Raw genomic sequence first — 21874 nt, 5'->3', positions numbered from 1 at the left:
TTTCTTTAGGAATGATTATTTTAAAGGGTACAAAGGTGAATATAGGAGGTTTGCAAGGCTGCATTTTGGAAACATCACCTTTCTTATATAGATCCTTTGCTCTAAAATTTAGTTCGGCAATGTCATACACTGCAACTGCATGACAATGGAATGCAGTGGAATGTAATGACAGTGGTTTGGGCTTTTTTTACTTTATACRACTTTTTAACTTGTGTGCCCTTTAAGCTCTTGGGAAGCTCCATGTCATAGATGGCGATTTTCCTTCGAGGCAAGGATTATATTAATGCTAATATTGTATATTCCAAGGCTAGCAGGTCTGCTGCAGTCACTGAGCGAGTGCACACTCAAGTGCAGCAGTTTCTCAAAGAGGGCTGTCTAAGGGAAGAGCTAGTGCTGGACAACATTCCCAAGCTGCTGAATTGCCTACGAGACTGCAATGTAGCAATCCGTTGGCTGATGCTTCACACTGCAGACACAGGTAAGACTTCGCCTTAAGCTTTTATTACAGAGTTGTAACTTGTGCTATCCTGGAGCTCCATCTTAGGTCCTGAGCAAAGACCAGGATATGCTGCTGCTGGCAGTTAGCAGTAGCTGACTKTAGTAGCTTCTTGAGCTGTTCTTTTGCTAATGGGCTTCCTAAAATCTTAGACTGAAATGATAACATTATGTGTTCATTTTCTTAATTCCTGCAAGCAGAAACAGATACAAAAAGTAGTATGAAAATGCATGATCCTGGGGGAAAAAAACTCCACAGCAAAAGTCAGGAAGCTTTATTTTTTTAATATATATATATATATATATATATATATATATACTTTATGATATACAGCATCCTTCTGAGAGTTTTGTGTAGCACCAAAAGGAAAGCATCAACCAAGTTTTTAATATTCTGGTAGTTCATAATATACAAACAAGTTTCTTACTCTAGTAATTGTTGAATAGTGCCTCCAACAAGAGTTTGGATTCCTAAACTTACCTGTTTAGGCATTGTCTTGGTTGTATGCYTGTGCTGTCTTTGGGGCTTCCTGGTATACAAGAGAGCTTCTGATACAGCCTCCATTCATTTTGTGTAACAGTTTCAGTAATGTTGATCTCTGGGCTTGTCAATCATGAGTACTAAATTCACACATAGTTTTTGGAAGCCAACAAAAAAGGCAGCAGAAGGCTGAAGTTCTACAGAAACCTTACTTACTCCCTGTCCTAAGGAAGGTGTTGCACAAGGGTAGTCAGATCTATGTGAATGGAGGTTAAGAGGGTACTAACACATCGRAGCAAAATGTTTCTGCTTTCAAGCTATTTAGAATGATCCTCTTTACAAATATTAATGGTTTAGCTAAATTGTGTAACAGTGGAGAAATCTTGTCTTTCCATTTTCAGCTTGTGACCCAAATAACAAACGTCTCCGCCAGATAAAGGATCAAATTCTAACAGATTCAAGGTACAATCCCAAGATCCTTTTCCAGCTTCTACTGGACACAGCTCAATTTGAATTCATTTTGAAAGAGGTAATGCGCTGCTGCTTCCTTCAGTGTCTTTCCTTGAACTACAGAAYAGAGCTGAAGAATTGAATAGCAGTAGTACACTTACTGCTCAATCCACTAATATAAAGAATGATTTTTTGATTTGTTAATTCTGAATTATGAAAAACACTCTCAGTAATCTGGTAAAATTATGTAAGAGTGAGCTTAACTTCAATGCACATGTTGTTGAATTGGGTTTCTCTTTGCATAGGTTAAGATAACTATGCAAAGTCTAAGTCAACATTAGAGCAGTCTTGTGGCTCTCTAAGCTGAAATGCCACTGGATATTTTTGTAACTGACTAAAAATCAATGATATATGTGTTGTGTTGTATTATAAAATTCAGTCAGTTTCTGYCAGTATGTGTCCATCTCACTAGCTGTATTTTTCAGTTTTGTATTTAATATTCTGGCAAGATCTCAAAGTATTTAGTATTCATTGTAAGTTTCATCTGTTCAATATTTTATTTCATTTTTATATTGTAGTATGCCATCTTGCTAGTTTTATAAACCATTTTTTCCCCCGAAGATGTTCAAGCAGATGCTGTCAGAAAAACAGACAAAGTGGGAGAACTATAAAAAAGAAGGGTCTGAAAGGATGACTGAGCTTGCCGATGTCTTCTCAGGAGTTAAGCCTCTTACCAGAGTGGAGAAAAATGGTAATAACAAAAAAAAAAAAAAAAAAAAAGAGAGACAGTTTTATATAGTTTTTTTTCTAAGCTGATATTGAAAGAAAATAGATAAAACTTATTCTGATAATAAGAAAAAATTTAATTTCCCTTAGCCGTAGTAGATGCACTACATAATAGAGCACTTACATGCTCTCTTGTTAGATTTTCTGCATATATTCCATGTGTCAGCCAAGCGCCCATATTTAGGTACCTAATGTTTACTTGTCTATATTTTTAAATTAAAATTAAATTAAATTAATTTTTTTAAATTAAATTCTATATTTTTACATTTCTTATCACTTAATTTAGAGATGCCAGGTAATGCTATGAAATGCCAGTTTACTTTTCCATGTTTAATGGAGTTCATAAGCAAAGTTGTAACTAAAATATAGAAATTGAAATTGCCAAGGCAATTTTGATTTCTATTAACATTGTAAAACCCTTCTTCAAACAAACTTACGATTTAAAGGGCATAATTGTTACTTTTATATAGATTTTATACTGCCCATTGTCCTTGATAATTTAGAAGGAGGATTTTTTGTGTTGTGTGTGACTCTTGCCAAAGTGTTTGCCACCTGGTGAAATATAGAATTTTAAAAGCAAAATGAAGACTTTTTAAATAATCTCATATATGTTTAGCRAAGAATATTTTTGTTGTTATTGACTAACAAATTCCTTACCTCTTTGCTGTTTATTATCCATGCAAAGATTTGATTAAGTCTTTCTTAAATAGAAAATCTTCAGGCTTGGTTCAGAGAAATCTCCAAGCAAATAATGTCTCTAAACTACGATGATTCCACTGCAGCAGGCAGAAAAACTGTGCAGCTGATACAGGCACTGGAAGAGGTATGGCAAAGAAATTTTGACATAAATAGACTAATATCTTTGAAAAATAATATTTGATATGCRTGCACTAATTTCAAATAGATGAATAGCAAAGATCTGCAAACCTAAACAACTGTTAAGTTCAAACCTGGTTTGCAGCGTTATATGTACAGTCACTAAGGCTTGCTTATAGATCCTTTGACTGTAAAATAAAGACTATCGCATGAAAAAAAGTGCTACCTGCAGTTGAAAATTAGTGGGGCTTCTTTGAAGCAATGAATTCAGTATTAAAAATAATTTGACAACGTTACTCATTATTTTATTAGCAATTCTGAAATTATAATTCATTTGAAACTAGAGATATAATTTGGCAGGCAAAATAAAAAATGCCYATACTTGTTGTGTGACTTTTTTTTTTAATATATATTTTTTTTCTCTCAACTGCCAGGGTATAAAAATAACCCTCAGTGTAGTATACCTTCTGGAGTAATTTTGTGAAATTTCTTATTTAATGCATCTCCAAAGTAGACAAGGATTTTTCAATCTTACTATATTTTTTGAAGAACTATGTCAGCTTACTAATTAGTAATTTATCTTTATATTGCTGTCCTTTAAAGATCATCAGACAAAAAAGGAGATTTTTTTTTTTCATTTTCTTTTTTTTTTTGGTAAATATAGGTCCAGGAATTTCACCAGCTGGAAACTAACCTGCAAGTTTGCCAATTTTTGGCTGACACACGCAAATTTCTCCATCAGATGATCCGAACCATCAACATTAAAGAAGAGGTCTTGATCACCATGCAGATAGTTGGTGACCTGTCTTATGCTTGGCAATTAATTGACAGGTATATTATCAGGCTTTTCTTCCGAGTTAGTCATCTTTTTTGAAACCTTTTGGAGATAAAATACGTAAATATTATAAATGCTAGAAATTCTCCAATTTATAAACAGTCTTAAAGTCTTATTCTGTGAGTATATTCAACTCTCAACAGTTTGAATAAGAATTAACAACTATCCTTGGCATATCGGTAGTTGCAGATTATGTGATACTGGAACTTTCTACTCTCTACTTTGTTCTAACTATAACAGTTAAGTTCTTTGAAATATTGGAGATCCTRTTTAAACCAAAAACAAACAAACAAAAACTGGCAAAAATTCTTTCCACGGTCAGATACGGTGAGCTGCTATTTCATTAGCTTGGGTGTTACTGTGCCTAATGCATTCTTCCCTTATCCAATCTCCCCTTTATCATATAGTTTTCTAAGGCCAGTATCTCTTCAGACCAAATTCTTCCTTAGTATAATTTCGCTAATCTCCTGTGCCATGTCGTTGGCACCAGCATAATCCAGAAATATGATTTAACAGCTGAAAACAAGAGTTCCTAGGGAAGGAGCTGACTTTTATTTCTTTCTTCAGTTTTACGTCTATTATGCAGGAAAGCATAAGAGTCAGTCCATCTATGGTAACTAAACTCAGAGCCACCTTTCTAAAGGTAAGTATGAAAGAAAGTGAATATATTTTAACACTGCAAGTCAACTAAAGCAGTTGTTAAATAGACTTGGAATCTGTGAAGTTGCATATGATTCAGATCTTTTTACTGATATTTTCTGTATCTATATTTCTTTAGAGGTGTACTAAATAAATTAAAGGCAAATTTTAAAGAAAATAAAACTGAGTGATGCATGTTACTCTGTGCAACCAGTCGCATCTCTGCTGTTAGAAAAATTAGTCTCATCATGAAGCCTCTATCCATTACAGTTACTTGCTGGAGACATGGGGTTCTCTGCATAGATACAGGAGGAGGCTGAAGGAATTACAAGAATAATGTTGCATATGCACTTCATCTGTCTTTATGAAGATCTGCCATCAAATGAGAAGATACACATTTTCTGTAGAAATAAGATTGGAAAATAGCATGTATGGGAGCAGGAAGCTAAAATTATGAGAAAAATCTTCTATGCAATTGATAAGACTAGGAAATATGGGTAAGAGAAATGTAGTATTGCAGTTTGGGGTTTGGGCTTTTTAACAAAAAGTTTTGTTTGTTAGTTTTTCCTGCTTGTTTGTTTTTCCGGTTAGCAACCTGATGGTGTAATGCTGTTCTTTAGGAAGAATCTTGTGCTTTGAATAACAGTTTAAGAGGCTTGAACGTCTGAGTTCAGGCATGTAAATGATATTAGAAAAACAGACATGTGAAGTCAAAATACTAACTTTATTTCTAGCTTGCTTCTGCTCTTGACTTGCCACTTCTCCGTATCAATCAAGCAAACAGCCCTGATCTTCTCAGCGTATCACAGTATTATTCTGGCGAGTTGGTTTCCTATGTAAGAAAGGTAGGCATTGGAAGAGACATAATTGTCTTGTTCTTCAATTGCTTATCTTCAGTTTAAGATGCCTTTTTTTTAAACTGAGAGTGTACTGACTGYGTTTGCCTCGTCTCTTTTGCAAAGGTTCTACAGATAATTCCAGAAAGCATGTTTACATCTCTTCTCAAAATTATAAAGCTTCAGACTCATGATATTATTGAAGTGCCTACTCGCCTTGATAAGGACAAGCTACGAGATTATGCTCAGCTTGGACCACGTTATGAGGTACAGCTAAAATAGGGACTTCTGAAAAATACAGACCTTATACATGGTCAGCATCAGTGAAATTTAAGTAGATGGAGTTCCATAGAACACATAGTGTATTGAAACACTCACATTTGGAATACTTCTTCCAGGAGAAAAAGAAGGTCAAAGACTGAATGAGCCAGCATTGTTAAGCTTCTTGCTGGCCGTCAAAGGTGAAGATGGGATGGAGGCATGCTGATCTGCTCTGCTAGAAAAGCTGCTATTGCTGTTTGGCTTTTTATCTAGGGGGTTTCTTCTCCTCTGCTGTCACTCTGGAAATACAAAAAAACATTAAAATTCCTTGGCTTTCTTATTATTAGAAGAAGTTGAGCAAAAATCTGAGTAGACCAATAGCTTTCCCYCATGGAATATGTACTTTAGTTCTGCACATACCAATTACATGTCATCTTTTTTTTAATTTTTTTTTTAAGCAGTTTTTGCCGAAGTTCGTTCTTGTTACTAAGTTTTATATGAACATGCTGTGGATTCTCATTAAGCTGTCGTTCAGGCCTGAATACGAGGTTCAGACTCATGCATTAAATTTTGTAAGGATAGTTTATTTTTTGTGTGGACAGGGATGGAGCCTGGAGGCAGAATTGATAGTGTTTAGAGGGGAGCATTGTTTTTTGGTTTGGTTTTTTTTTTTTTTTTTTTTTTTTTTTTTTCTGAGAAGGGAGAGGGGAAAGTACTCACCTTGCGCAAATGCTTTTCGCTTATGTTTTCTGTAGAGACACAGCAGTTCAAACTTAGAATTCTATCTTGTAAATGTCGTAAAGGCAAAAGACCGACTAGTCTGACTGTACTCTGAGCATATGGATGCTCACCTTATATTATAATTTAAAACTACATTAATGTGTTACTGTATTAAATCCATGGAGACGTTGAAGAGGATCCATTGCTGGTAAGAAGTTTTATTGTGAAATAACTATGTAAAGCTGTGCCCAGGCCTACTCAAAGGTACTGACTAGCATTTATGTCCATGGTGTCTTCGTATGCACACAATACAGAGGGCTAGGTTTTTTTCTCCCATAACCTGTGCAAAGTCACTTGAACATACCTATCTTGATCTAATTAAAAAAAAAAGAAAAAAGTTATTGTAGTATATGTAAGACTTGAATTAGATGAGAAATTGAAGCTCTATCAGTGTGAATTGCTTTATCCTAAACTAGGAAGCTGGCTCTGGAAAAGATTTATTATGTTTTTTTTTTTTTTTTTTTTTTTTTTTTTTTTTTTTTAAGAGTGATTGTATGTGTATTAAGGAATTATTTCAATCAGTTGTATCCTCTGTTTCTGTTAAAGGTTGCCAAGCTAACCCATGCGATTTCAATTTTCACTGAAGGTATCCTCATGATGAAAACTACTTTAGTTGGTATCATCAAGGTAATGTTCCAACTACTTTAGTTGGTATCATCAAGGTAATGTTCCATTATTCCATTAGGAAAAAGTCACTTGGTAGCAATTAGCACTCTGGAATGGATATTTCAGGACCTTGAGGAAAGATAAAAAGCCAGTAAGAAATAAATTGGCTTTGAGATTTTCAAACTGTGATGCCTAACTTGGCATCCAAATAAAAACTGTATTATTTAATGATAAGAACACACAGTTCTCATTGTACATAGATTCATCAACTCTAATTGACATGTTTTGGAAATTTTGAAAAATGATTAAAAGCTTTTCTGAAGAGCTGTTTCTTCCATTGGCAAAGGCTGCTCTTCCTACATTAAGATGCCTCTTTCAAGGACTCCGAAGAAAGAACCTCAAGAGTAGTCCACACAAACATAGAAAACCAATATGCACTAAGAAGTGTATAATTGTACTATATTCTCAATGGACCATTAACAAAGTTTTAAAATGGGAATACAATTCGAATCTTTGCAATTCAACTTAAAAGAATAATTCTGTTGTCTAGCAGAAGTATTTAAATATTTATCCTTTGGACCAACTACTTGAAGAAAAGTGCTTGTATTGGCACTGCTTTCCTATTACATGATAAGTACTTAATGTACTGGCAAAAATGAAATRTATTGATAAAAATGAAATACGTGTTTTTCAAAAGCTTTGTGACTTTCAGAAAAATGTTTCTTCTACTTAGGTGGATCCAAAACAGTTACTAGAGGATGGAATAAGGAAGGAGCTAGTAAAACGGGTAGCTCTRGCTCTTCACAGGGGACTTATCTTTAATCCTAGAGCCAAGGTGAGTTAGTTAGATTTGATACTATTTTTTATATATCTCAACTTTGATGGAACCTCTTTTATTATACTACCTATTAGAAAATAATTTTCACTTTTATGTACAGGTTTCCTTCTTGTAGATTAAGTATACTTTTTGAACTTCTTAAAGGTTATTTGGAATGCCTTATTTGATGTTAAAATGAGTTCATAAACTGGTAAGAGGAGGTAGAATCCAAAACCGTATTTCTATTCTATTCCTAAATGTCATGTGAATTCTGATTTCATGGATCTATCTTTTTCTATGATGTTTGATGATAACAGATGATCTATCTAGCACAGAAAGGAAAAGACAGAACAAGGGCTATGGCTGTTTTGTTCCTGTCCAGATTCTTGAGTCTCTCTCCAAGATCAATCAATAGTACCAATGAAGCCTAAAATGAAAATCAGGAAGRAAAAAAAATTAAGAATAATTACTTGAGATATAAGACAACCTCTACAGTTCTGGGTGGAGCATTATAAAATCCTGGAGAGCCTGTATGGAAAGATATTTAGAATCCTTGCACATTTTYTTTGTATTCTGCCTGTTCAGAGTTCAGTTTTTATCTTTTTTTTTCTTTTTTTTTTCTTTTTTTTCCTGTAGCCAAGTGAACTGATGCCCAAATTGAAAGAAATGGCAGCTACAATGGATGGGTTCCATCGATCATTTGAATATATCCAGGATTATGTCAACATATATGGTTTAAAAATTTGGCAAGAAGAAGTTTCTCGTATTATTAACTACAATGTGGAACAGGAGTGCAATAACTTCCTAAGAACAAAGGTGCTAGTTAAAACAAGAATGGCAAAAAAGTTGATAAGTATCTCTATATTTGGATGTTAAAGTTTGTGACTGATAGAACATCATTCATCAAGCAGGTAGCTGTGATTTCAAGTGTGCTAGACACTGCAAAAGAACATCCATCACCACCTTTCGTAGAATCAYAGAATCACAGAATCAGTAAGGTTGGAAGGGACCTTTGGAGATCATCTAGTCCAACCGCCCTGTTCAACCAGGGTCACCTAGAGCATGGTAGACAGGGTTGTATCCAGGTGGGCCTTGAAGATCTCCAGAGAAGGAGACTCCACAACCTCTCTGGGCAACCTGTTCCAGTGCTCCGTCACTCTCACAGGGAAGAAATTCCCCCTCACATTCAGGCAGAACTTCCTGTGCTTCAGTTTCTGCCCATTGCTCTTGTCCTGTCACACGGGACAACTGAAAAGAGTTTGTCCCCATCCCCTTGACACCCTCCCTTCAGGTCCTTGTACACATTGATCAGATCCCCCCTCAGTCTTCTCTTCCCCAGCTCAAGAGGCCCAGCTCTCGCAGCCGTTCCTCATAGGGCAGRTGCTCCAGCCCTCTGATCATCTTCATAGCCCTCTGCTGGACTCTCTCCAGTAGCTCCATGTCTCTCTTGTCCTGGGGAGCCCAGAACTGGACACAGKACTCGAGATGAGGCCTCCGCAGGGCTGAGTAGAGGGGCAGGATCACCTSCCTTGACCTGCTGGCAACACTCTTTTGGAATGATTTAAAAATCCCCATTTTATTAGTTGCAACAAGCAGAACAAAGTGCCACAGAGTATTTTAATATCTCTCCTAAACAAGAAATAATCCTTCCTCTYCTTCTTGAAGAAAATGGAAAATAACTACTGAATCATAGCAGTTCTTATTCTGCCTGTGGTATCAAAAATGTAGGCTTATAAAGACTACAGTAGTAATCTGCTCTTTTTGGTGACCATGTTACAATTCACAGGTGAAGGAGTGATTAGATCTAGAATTTAGCTAACAAATTGGCAGATGATTCCCTTGCAGAAAGGAGCAGATGGAATTCTCACCTGGAGTTTAGRTTATTCTCTTTATATTCTGCTTGCCCTTTATCACAAGATTAATTCTTCTCTTTGCTCTATTATGTTTCTTATAGTATTTTGCTGCATATAATTTAGTGTTCTGTAGCATTTACAGCTTTAATTAAAACAAAACAATTTGAATTCTAAAGCAAATTAAAAATATATGCAATGATAACACTGCAAATGACTATTTTACTTTTCAGATTCAAGACTGGCAAAGTATATACCAGTCTACTCATATTCCTATACCAAAATTCACACCTGTGGATGAATCTGTAACATTTATTGGTCGGCTTTGTAGAGAAATCCTGAGGATCACAGATCCAAAGTAAGTACTATACACCACAAGSTATATTATAGCTCTGTGCGTTCTATTGGTCCAATTCCACTATATACTAAGAAARTACACTAATTACAGGCAAATAGTTTTTCCTTGGCTGTCATATCATTGGTTTTTTTTTAAACTGAATTTACCCAATCAATCTGATACATTTTAAATACTAGTTTAGAAAAGTAGTGATTTTGGTCTAAGAAGCAAAACAGTATATTACACAAATAGAGGGAGAGATGAACCGGGGAAGAGTCCCCTGCAGAAAGAGGAGTGGTAAAACACCTGAGATTTACAGAGCCTTTCTAATGTCTTTCAGAGTAAGTTAACTCATTACTCAGATTGTCATAGAAACAGTCTGCAGCTCATTCTAAAATGTCATTTGTTTAATTTTTCTTTAGATTCACATGTTATATTGACCAAATGAACACCTGGTATGATATCAAAACTCATCAGGAAGTAACCAGTAGTCGTCTCTTCTCAGAGATCCAAGATACTTTAGGTACCTTTGGTCTCAATGGTTTAGACAGGCTGCTCTGTTTCATGATTGTGAAGGAGCTGCAGGTAATCTTTTAACTTCAGTTTCTCAAGATCATGATACTTCTATTGGTTAGTAACTTGTTCTAGTGGAGTGAAAGTTCTGTGAACTTTTGAAATGGCTGATTAAGTATTATCTTGTGATTGGTAGGCTTTTTAATAACAATCTTTAAAATTCAAAGCATTTGTGTATTTGAACTCAAAGGTAAAATACCAGTTACAGGTATAATTAAAGTTGTTAAGCTAGAAGAAATGATGCTAATCTCTGTAGGTTACATGTTAACATTAAACAGATAGTTCATAAGGAATGGCTTTCTAACATTTACACTTTCTGGCACTTACATACTTTTTCTGTCAAGGTACGTACAAAGAATTGGGTTTTTTCTGTCTACCATGRTAAATAAGGTGTCAGTTCTATCCAACTTTTTTCATAATACCTCTACTGGAATCAATTTTTTGATTTTTCTTAAAAGAATCCAAAGTAGATTTAATGTGTCCTATTCTGGTTAGAAATTAAAAAAAAGAAAATCAAATATTGATGGAGACAGTTTTTCCTTAAAAGCTGAACAAACAGCTGGCTACAGAGGTATTATGTATTGCTGAGGTGGATCTGTGGGTCTTGTAACAAGGGGTTGTGTGATCCATAAAAAGAAAAAGTTTAACTAAAGGATTCTTCAGCTTTGTAACTGTGGAAATACTCCAATTTTCCACAATATTCTCCTCTAATAACAAAAAACTGYTACTGAACGTACATGCTATGATTAATCTTGGTGGCATAACAGCCGTATGYGAGGATTTTAACTTGCTAATTACTACTTCATTTTATTTAGAATTTCCTCAGCCTGTTCCAAAAAAATATATTACGAGACAGGACAGTACAGGATACCTTAAAAGCACTTATGAATGCTGTCAGTCCTCTCAAAGGAATTATAGGTAAATGCTTTCTGTTTAATTTGTAAGATAGCTATTGTCTTAGTGGACTTGCATTTATTTATTTCTCTTCTTTTTCTTTTTTTTCTCTAACTCTTTGTCCTTCTTTTCTCAGCAAATTCAAACAAAGTTTATTCTACAGCAATTGCAAAAACTCAGAAGATATGGACAGCGTATTTAGACTCCATAATGAAGGTAGGTTTATATGACTCACTGATGCACAGAATTCACTGYAGTACCTTTAGTTACATGCTTTTTTCTGTGTATTTTAGTGATGTATTATTTTGTTGTGGAATTCTGTAACATTAGAATTAAGCATGGCTGGATGTATGTGAGCTCACGAGCTTTCTTTGTGTAGACAGCTCTTAACCCAGACTTAAAATCCACAAAGTGCTTAGCACTGAAGTTCCATATGTGAAATTCTATAGTTTTCCTAAGATTAAGTGACACATTAGAGCTCTGACTTTCTGTGAAGACTGAGGTAGTGCGCGATATCAGGAGTCCTGAKATTTGCTGTAGTGCCATGTGAACATAAATGTACTCCCTGCTTAAGTTTTAAGCAGGAACGTGCRCTGAATTTGCCTTGTTCACACACAGGTCAGTACAAGAAACCAAACCTTTAAACAAGCTATTCCATTAACATATGTGTTTATCTTCTGGAACCTTTCAGATGACCTAAACTTCAAATGATATTTCATAGCTAACATTTTTCAAAATGCTGTGAATGTTTGTATTATTGAAGAGAAGAGAAAAGATCAGGGAACGAAGGGGGAAGTTCACTGCAGCAAGTCAACTGTGATCTCTGTCATTTTTACTTCCTGCCATTGCTGGCCCTGAGGTCTAGGGAGAGGGGAGGGAAGGGGATGCAAGCATTTTTAAATGTAGGTGAAAAACAAACAAGCAAATAGCTGCATCTTCCAAAAGCACTCCTATCCCCTTCCTTCTCCTTGTTCTTTCCCACTTCCATCTCCAGCCTACAACATCACAAATAGTGAATGTGTTTTGTGAATCATTCACGTTTTATAGTTAGTGAAAATCCATACAAATAACACAATTTCGTATACACTGAATCTCTAGTCCATGACAAGCTGCAGATCATTCTTTACCTGAACACTTGTTTTAAGACACTTTTAATTTTACCTCCTATATTTTTAGAAGAYCGTGAAGTGTTTTTTTCCAGCAATTTACAGTACAAATAGAGAAAGACAAGTGACTTATTTTTTTTATTTTCTTAAATCTACCCACACCAGCTTAATGGTGTGCCATAAGGCATAGGTTTGGACACAAGAAAATGATAGCTGTTCCCACCCCATGGTGAAGTCTGAGCATTTGAGCACAGTACATTAAATACCTGTCTGTAAAAACAGAGCTCCTAGAGAGCTGAAGTGTTGCCATATGTTGTATCTCCTAGCATATGTGACTAAGTTAGTATTTCCAAATTACGCTAGTATTTTTCTGAAGAATTTGAAACTAGAATCTTAGCTAATTGGGTAATTATTCTTTAGTACTCTCAAGAAGAAGGGGGGAGGTGTTAATGTTTCATGTGGACCAAAACTTTCTGTATTAAAACTATTCTGATTTTTTTTTTTTTTTGTTAGTAAAGTAACTGTTTATATCTCAGTGGCAAAGGTTTGTTGTAGCTTAGTCATAGAACTCTAAGTATCTAAAAGTTGTTATTTCTGAGGTACTTTATGAGCTGTAATAAGCTGTCTGCTCCAGCATTTTGTATCTGTTTACTGCTTTAGTGTCCTTTTTGCACTGTCTGGATTTGCTCCCTTTAAATGTGTATGAAACTTGGGCCCTGTGACTACTCCTGTCCTGTGTCAGTTCTGGGTGTGTCAGTTCTGATTGCAGGCAGTCAGAATCAATCCTCCCTAGCTAAAATAAGAGAGTAGAGTCAACCACCACAGAATCACAGAATCAGTAAGGTTGGAAGGGACCTTTGGAGATCATCTAGTCCAACCGCCCTGTTCAACCAGGGTCACCTAGAGCATGGTAGACAGGGTTGTATCCAGGTGGGCCTTGAAGATCTCCAGAGAAGGAGACTCCACAACCTCTCTGGGCAACCTGTGCCAGGGCTCCGTCACTCTCCCAGGGAAGAAATTCCCCCTCACATTCAGGCAGAACTTCCTGTGCTTCAGGTTTTGCCCATTCCTCTTGTCCTGTCACACGGGACAACTGAAAAGAGTTTGTCCCCATCCCCTTGACACCCTCCCTTCAGGTCCTTGTACACATTGATCAGATCCCCCCTCAGTCTTCTCTTCCCCAGCTCAAGAGGCCCAGCTCTCGCAGCCGTTCCTCATAGGGCAGATGCTCCAGCCCTCTGATCATCTTCATAGCCCTCTGCTGGACTCTCTCCAGTAGCTCCATGTCTCTCTTGTCCTGGGGAGCCCAGAACTGGACACAGKACTCGAGATGAGGCCTCCGCAGGGCTGAGTAGAGGGGCAGGATCACCTSCCTTGACCTGCTGGCARCACTCTTYCTAATGCACCCCAGGAGACCATAGGCCTTCTTGGCACATTGCTGGCTCATGGTCAACTTGTCCACCAGCACTCCCAAGTCCTTCTCTGCAGAGCTGCTCTCCAGCAGGTCAGCCCCCAGCCTGTACTGCATGAAGTGCATGGAGTCATTCCTTCCTAGATGCAGGACTCTGCACTTGCCCTTATTGAACCTCAGGAGGTTCCTCTCCGCCCAACTCTCCAGCCTGTCCAGGTCTCTCTGAATGGCAGCACAGCCCTCAGCTGTGTCATACGCTCCTCCCAGTGTATGTACTTAGGTTGGGCACAAAGGCGCTTAGGGACAATGAGGAATTAAGGTAACCTCTTTTACTGTAAATTGTATTTATTTATAATGTTTTTCCTTAATTTCACTTTCCTCTTCTTGCATTGCATTCAGTATAACTCCCTACCTTTTTTTTTTTTTGCTTGTTTAAACAGGTTGGTCAGATGCAGCTTTTAAGACGGCAGATTACCAATGAATTGAATTATTCCTGCAGATTTGACTCCAAGCATTTGGCTGCTGCTTTGGAAAATCTCAATAAGTAAGAAGCAAAATGTGCTGAAGAACAGCATGTATCAATGCAATATTAATTGTTGATGTCAACTAAGCAATCCATAAAATCTAAATTAGGGCAAAATGCAGAGTCTAATTGGTTGGAGTTTTTTGTTTGTTTTTTTTTGTTTGTTTGTTTGTTTGTTTGTTTTTTTAATTTGAATCTGAACCCAATTAAACCTTGGGTTAAAATAAATACTCAGGTAGCTTGTAATTTGAATGAACATGTTAGTGGGTGGTGCAACTTTCTTACTGCATTTGGTTATTCCTGAAATTGAGATTATATCTGGATAAGAGAGAAGAATGGTGAACTTGTTTGGTGCTGATTTTGAAACAAACAAGATCTTGGTTTAAAAAGAAAAAAATCCAAATGTTGGTTCACTCTTGCTTGTACTATTTACGATTTTTGTGTGCGTGAAACTTTTRTATTAGTATGACTTGCAGCATTGTGTCATGTTTATTTGTGGAGAGTTTAAGTATTTAATGCAGTTAATTGCTATTCCTTTTAGAGCAATATTGGCTGACATTGAAGCACATTATCAGAATCCATCATTGCCTTATCCTAAAGAAGACAACACTCTTCTGTATGAAATCACAGCTTACCTGGAAGCAGCTGGCATTCACAATCCATTAAATAAGGTTGGACTTACCTTCTCGTGCTTGTCGTATTTTGCTTTTCTCTTTTGCAGATTATTAATTTGGGCAGGAGGGGAGGAGGTTAATATGTGGAAAAACTGTGTTCCTCTTCTTTATTTTCCTCAGATCTACATAACAACGAAACGGCTCCCGTATTTTCCCACTGTTAACTTCCTGTTTCTGATTTCCCAGTTTCCAAAACTTCAGTACAACAAAAATTTAGGTATTTTACAACTTTTTATTCCCTAGTTGTTCCCTTGTTGTTCCCTTATTGTAAACCTTATGAAAACCTATTTAAAATTAGCTATATGTAAAATGCTCAGTTTCTGATTCCTACAGTGGAGTAGGAGACAGAATCCCAAATTTTGACATTTTAGTTCCACTGTATGCCTTATTGAATAGTTTGATGGTAGTTGCTGTGGCGGAAAKACAGCTTGTTGTATTGTTTTTAATTTTCATGTTTGGGCAAGTAGAAAGGGAAGCACCACACAAAACCTGATGCAAATATATTATAAAAGTTTTTCTCTGCTATAAAGGATATATTCTGTTTTATCACCATCTGTTGGTTTTGTTTTTTCTGTGCAGGAGTGGTATGCAGACGGCCAGCTGATCAAATTGACTGGCTTCCTTTAGTTCTTGGACTCCTTACTCTGTTGAAACAGTTTCACTCAAGATACACAGAACAATTTCTTGCTCTAATCGGTCAGTTTATTCGTTCAACAATGGAGCAGTGCACGAGGTATCCATGTTTCTCTTTTGGCCTAAGTATCACCTCTGTGTAAGGTTTCCTTGTAAACATCACTGCCTTTTGAGTATGTTGTTCTAGTAAAATATATTTGACATAATGATTACGATTAAAATCTTCCCGCTTTTGTGATGGGATCACATGGTACCTAATTGAAGAAGTATTATTTGAAGTTTGGCATTTTCATACAGTTTTGTCCAGATAACTAATTGACTTATAAGATTATGATCTTCATGATTGTTTTATTTTAGCCAGAAAATACCAGAGATGCCTGCTGATGTCGTGGGTGCCCTCATGTTCCTGGAAGACTATATTCGCTATACGAAGTTACCAAGAAAGGTAAGAAAGAATTCCATGTCTTCTCTACATAGTACCAGGAGTGCTGGCCCCACTGAACTTACTCATCCGTAAATCCAATGACATTAGTTGAAAGAGAATTAAAAATAATTGGGTTATTTCCTTACATGATGCTAACTGATATTAAAGCCATTCATAAAATGCTTTTATATACTACTTTGTATTTATCTGGATTATTATAGTCAGGTAGAGCCACTGCTACTCAGTGTGGAAACTTTTTTCCTCTGTTTCTTATGTTAATGTTAAGCACAAAAGGTGACTGAGTCAGGCCATTTAAATAATGGATGTTATTTTTACTTGGAAATGCATTCTTTTCTATTGGAGCCCTGTTCAGAGGACATAACCACACAATAAACCAAAATTTATGTAAAAAGTTTCACACCTGTCTACTGTGACACATGGCATCAATCTGTAAATGAATGTCCAAACCACAGTCTGGTTAAGAGTGTCCAAAAAAATGTACTCACCCGCTTTAGGTGTTCTGTAAAACACTGCTGAAAGGAAACAGATGAAGAATGTCACCTGCTATGAATAGGCCATAATGAGTTCTCTTACCCTGCACAACCTACAAACTATGTGTTACTCGCGTACTTTCTGTAAATATTGTCATACCAGCCATATTATCCTTACAGAAAATTAATTTTGCTAATATTTCAACTTTGTGTGGATTTCAAGAAGCAGCCTGTTTCCATTTAATCTTCAGAAAGAAAGTCTATTGTGGGGAGCTTTGGGAGGAAAAGGAGATAAAATAGGTGTTGCAGAATTAATTAATAGCAAATTTAGCAGTATTCTAAATCTAGAGCAAAAAGGTATTCAACAACTCTAAATGCTGGTTAAACACTTTCTCCAACCCTTGTTTCCCTTTCCTTCTCTTCATGCCCAGGAAGCAAAGCCTCCCAAGCAACCGCTCTATTTTACACGGAAGGGAAATCTTTAAAGTCTGGGCCTGTAGAGAGACTTCCTTTAGGGTTAGATATGACTTAACTGTATCTGAAGATTTTCTATTTTATATATATACATATATATGTATATATACACACACACACACACATATATATATGTATATATATAAAATAGAAAATCTTCAGATTTTATTTATACATATATGTATATATAATATATATATATATATATATATAAAAAAATGTACATGGTATTGAAAACAAGTCATAATTCTATTTGTTATATATAGTTTTTCAGTTGAGAAAAGTCTGTTATGCATGAGAAACCCATTTCCCAGTTACCCTTATGAATAAAAGATGTTTTTTTTCCAGTTTCTGTCTTGTTCCTACCCCACTGCACTGTGAGCTGGGAGATACCCTACCTAAAAAGGCATTTCAGCTAATGGAGCTGRTACTTGTGCCAGTTTCACTTCATTTTGGAGGATATGGAGACATAACAAAGAGTGTCAGCATTTTCCTAATTCTTGCACAATATCTGTGGTTCCAACATATGTTTCCTTAACAGTGGTTAGGTGACATAAATTAGGCAGTTCAGGAGGTTTTTCTCACAGTGCAAGACTTGCTTTACATCCTTACATCATGACCCTTCTTCACTCTGCACTAAGAAAGAACACATCCAGGAGCATGCCCTAAAACCTGCATGGTTCAGGTCGATAACACTGCATGCCTGATTCAATTGTGCGTTGTGTTAATAGATGAATAAAGCATACGAATGGGTGATGGATAAAATACCTAATTGCGACTTCCTATTTTCTTTAGGTCGTTGAAGCACATGTGCCTAGTTTCATTTTTGATGAATTCAGAACTGTTCTATGAATACAGAAAATGACCAGGTCTTTCCTCCAAGCCCAGATCACGGATTTGGGGACTGAAGGTGAGACAAATACTGCTGCTTCAGAACTGTATTTTCTCTCTGTTTTGAGGCAATACCTACAACTRTCTATATGAAATGTAACCATCAGCACTAGTATATACAATTAACAGTYTAAAGCTTAGCATCATATGTAATTTCTATCTCATCCAAACTCTACATTTTGTACTGCACATAAATGCAGCACGTAATTGTTTATGTATAAATCATTTGATTTTTTTTGTTCTGAATAACTATTTGTGAAAGTTTTGACTTTTGTACACATGTGACAAATAAATACTTAAAGGGGAAATAAAGGTCTCTTTGCCAGGACTGATAATTCCAAAATGTCAATTTTCCTGTTAAAAGAACCATTACTGGGATTGAATATACAGCAGGAAGAGGTTTGGTGTCTGCCTCTGTACTACAGAAGTGGAAGGTAAAATTCTCATTAAGGAACAGAGGAAGAGTTATTTTGCCCAGAGAGGTTGTGGAGTCYCCTTCTCTGGAGATATTCAAGGCCCGCATGGATGCAACCCTGTCTAACATGCTGTAGGTGACCCTGCTGAGCGGGGAGGTTGGAMTAGATGATCTCCAGAGGTCCCTTCYAACCTTACTSWTTCTATGATCCGTAGCTGAAAAGTCATAGCACACTATTCAAGGGCGTAAATATTTCTTGCAGTCCAACTGACGTGATTGGTATGTATAAAGATTTAATAAACATTATAGTGAATTTTAACAAAAATATTGATTAAAAAATATTGTATGTGTATTCAGAATTTTCTACTTTAATTTTATAATTAGGTGCTGTTAAAAGTAACAGAGCTAACAGCTTCCAGACTATATCACTGCCAGTCCTAGAATCTTTTGGCAATCTTTTTTCAAGTCTGTAACAAGAAAATGCTGCAGTTCTGTCCCCATTGCAGATTAAGGCATCTTTGAGGCAAATATTAATACCACATTGCAGTGTTGCTGCTTGAATAGAGAGTCTGTCATAATGCAGATATAAGTATTGGATGTTAATGTGTCRCTCCGATCAAATATTTCTTGAGTATAAGAAAGAAGTTCAGTGCTACATGAGCACTTAATGAGCAAATGTGAACTCTGGGCATCACTGCTATAGCAACCATCACCATGATATGCTTGCCTGCAGAGCAGCCTTTTCTATAATTTGTAAGAAAGATCAATCTTTGTGCCACACGAAGAACACCGTGCTGCTACTATGGCCTACCATCGGAAGTGCCTGCAGTGCCTCAAAGATGGGTAATAGGAGGTTGAATGTTTTCCATGTCAGCAGTTCAAGGGCTGACACCGTTGTGCTCACACACAGCTAGGCCCAGGTCTGACGTTACTGTTTATTGGCTTTTCATTACATTTAAAATTTAATTCTAGAATGCTGTGAACAGAATGGTATAGTCAGCACTCCTGTTATTTCTCAGTGCTTTCACGTGCAATATATAGAAAGCCCTAGGAGAAACTAGGAAAAAAAGGGACAGAACTGTTTGATGGTTTCTTGTTTAACTGATCCCCATCTATTCTACATAGTGCTAGCTTGTACTCCATTGGTTTTAAATTAATCCAAAAGTACTATAAAATACAACGATAGTACCAGGCAATAGAAAAGGCAGAGTGGTGACTAGCCTTTCAGCGTGTAGCTGAGGACTGTTTTGGGTGCACTTCTGTGCAGTGCAGTAGCATGACATAAACAACTGGSCTTTGCTGCAATTGACACATGTCAAATGATGTGTTTTTCCCAATTATTTGATCCTCTCAAAACAAATGAGGTAGCCTTGAAGCAAAATACAACTGACCTTTTCCTGGTGATGTATATTGCCTAATCTACTCATCCACAGTTAAGAGARTCCCTTCCTCCATCCCTGTTTACCCAATATCTGTCCCCTTATCTCACAGGATGAAAAGARCATTTGCTGGTGACAGCAGAGGCATAGAAATGATTCTGAGGCACAATACATGAACTCAAGGGAAATAGATTTGGAAGAAATTCAAAATACAGAATTCCAGAACAGTTGAGGTTGGAAGAGACTCCCTGGAGACTGTAGTCTGACCCTGCCTGCCCTCCCTGCTCAAAGCAGGGTCAGGTAGAACAGTTTGCTCATGGCTACATCCGCTTGGGCTTTGAATAGCTCTAAGGATGGAGACTTCACCATCATGCTGGGCAACCTCCAGCATACAGTCACCCTCACAGTAAAGTAGTGTGTTCGAGTGGAATTTCCCATGTTYCAGCTTGCGTGCCTTGCCTCTCATCCTGCTGCTTGGCACCACAGAAAAGGGCCTGGCTCCGTCTCCTGTATGCTCCCCGCCTGAAGAAGGTAGGATTTTCCCCTCATAAAACCATGCTGACTACTCCCTCACACTTTTTTGGTTCTTAATATGTTTCAAAATGGTTTCCAGGAGGATTTGCTCCCTCACCTTCCAGGGATCGAGATAAGGCTGACCAGCTGGTCAGACCAGCCAAGATACAACATCRGTTTCCCAGGTGGCAGCCGAGTCGGTATGTTTCCAGCCTCCGCACATCTCCAGCCAGGTAGACAAGCAAAGATACATAACAGAAATAGTAGGAAACATGACAGTATCATTGCTGAAGGAAAGAAGGTACATGGGAAAATACGGAGGTGGGGAGGTATGGTCTAACATTAAAGCGTAGCCCAMACTTGAGTTGTGTACAGTTATTTAATTCATAGGAAGGCCAAGAGCAGCAGAGAAAGAAATACAAACTGGTATCAAAATATTTTTTCCTCTTTGAATTTATTTTTATAGTTCACGTTTTAGGTGTAGGGTAAGAGATACACTGGATACTGGAGGGGAAAGTTTATTATAGCCTGGAGTTTAATGGCAGTATAAATTACTGCTTTGATTCAGCAAACAAATTGAATTATTTTACTAGGGAAAACCAGGGTACACAGGTGGACTAGAAGAAACCAGCAAAAATACTCATAATTTGTTTCCACAACAGAAGTAGCCCCAAAACATCAGCAGATGTTTTTCCTTCATTCTAATTCATCCAATKAATTCCTCCAGCATTAAAAAAGTAGATGCCCTCAGGGCAAGTCTCCATTCTGTCCAGATTCCCCACAGATGTAATGGTTATAAAAGGTAAAAATTCCCTTCTGGAAAGATTTTGAAACATCAAGCAGCTTYCTAGCTGAATCACACAGGACATATTGTTATTGTATCACTTACTGTGTGATATTATTACACACTAGGTTAAAACAGGTATCATCTCATTTCCAGGTGCTAGTATCTTTTAAACCTTTGAATTCTGTGTTCTCTGTTTTGCATTTGATAAATAAGTATTTTCATATGTTCATCTGAGTACAAGATAACCGGTTAAAATCTAGACAATCTTTTCTAAAGTTATGTTGATCCCCCAAAGCAGCTTGTTAGGATATTTTTAAGATGCGTGTTGTTCCAGGGCACTGAAAGTGTTTACACTGTGGCACGGGTCAGTTTGATGATTTGTAATGCAGCAGTCTGAGAAGTGCCTTTCAGTTAGAGGCTTTAATTTTTCCAATTATAAAGATTGTACGTGACAACTGCAGGAGCTGCACGTCCTATATAATAATGCTGGATGGTACCAATGGGATTAGACAAATCAAAACAAGAGAACTCTAGTCTGAGTGCCCCAAGTGGGACTTGCAAATAATGTGTATGTATGTGCAYTATCTGTTCCTAGATATTATTTGCAGGATAGCATAGCTCCAGGCCAGATAAGAATGCAGACACTGAATTACCAGGAGACTTGAGTGGCTCTGCGCATGCTCTATAGCTTGTCAGC

General features: G+C 36.9%; 1 protein-coding gene across 1 annotated transcript in view; it reads left to right on the top strand.

Moving 5' to 3' along the window:
* The window catches only part of WASHC5 (WASH complex subunit 5), a 30495-nt gene extending 12084 nt beyond the window's left edge, over positions 1–18411 (top strand). The window contains exons 9-29 of the mRNA XM_085316606.1: positions 307–478; positions 1378–1505; positions 2048–2177; positions 2923–3035; positions 3693–3859; positions 4431–4506; positions 5237–5347; positions 5465–5605; positions 6926–7006; positions 7719–7820; positions 8439–8618; positions 9886–10010; positions 10412–10574; positions 11378–11480; positions 11593–11672; positions 14414–14517; positions 15038–15167; positions 15291–15387; positions 15750–15903; positions 16161–16248; positions 17988–18411. Of these exons, the coding sequence (XP_085172732.1) occupies positions 307–478; positions 1378–1505; positions 2048–2177; positions 2923–3035; positions 3693–3859; positions 4431–4506; positions 5237–5347; positions 5465–5605; positions 6926–7006; positions 7719–7820; positions 8439–8618; positions 9886–10010; positions 10412–10574; positions 11378–11480; positions 11593–11672; positions 14414–14517; positions 15038–15167; positions 15291–15387; positions 15750–15903; positions 16161–16248; positions 17988–18044 (2502 nt within the window). The 3' untranslated portion in view covers positions 18045–18411. The remainder of the gene's footprint in view (positions 1–306; positions 479–1377; positions 1506–2047; positions 2178–2922; positions 3036–3692; positions 3860–4430; positions 4507–5236; positions 5348–5464; positions 5606–6925; positions 7007–7718; positions 7821–8438; positions 8619–9885; positions 10011–10411; positions 10575–11377; positions 11481–11592; positions 11673–14413; positions 14518–15037; positions 15168–15290; positions 15388–15749; positions 15904–16160; positions 16249–17987) is intronic.
* Positions 18412–21874: the final 3463 nt, after the last annotated feature.

The sequence above is a fragment of the Rhea americana genome, unplaced genomic scaffold, assembly GCF_003343005.1.
Source record: "Rhea americana isolate MKP2758 unplaced genomic scaffold, rheAme1 scaffold_0, whole genome shotgun sequence".
Taxonomy (NCBI): Eukaryota; Metazoa; Chordata; class Aves; order Rheiformes; family Rheidae; genus Rhea; species Rhea americana.
The sequence above is the reverse complement of the archived record's forward strand: the minus strand, read 5'-3'. Positions and strand labels throughout refer to the sequence as shown.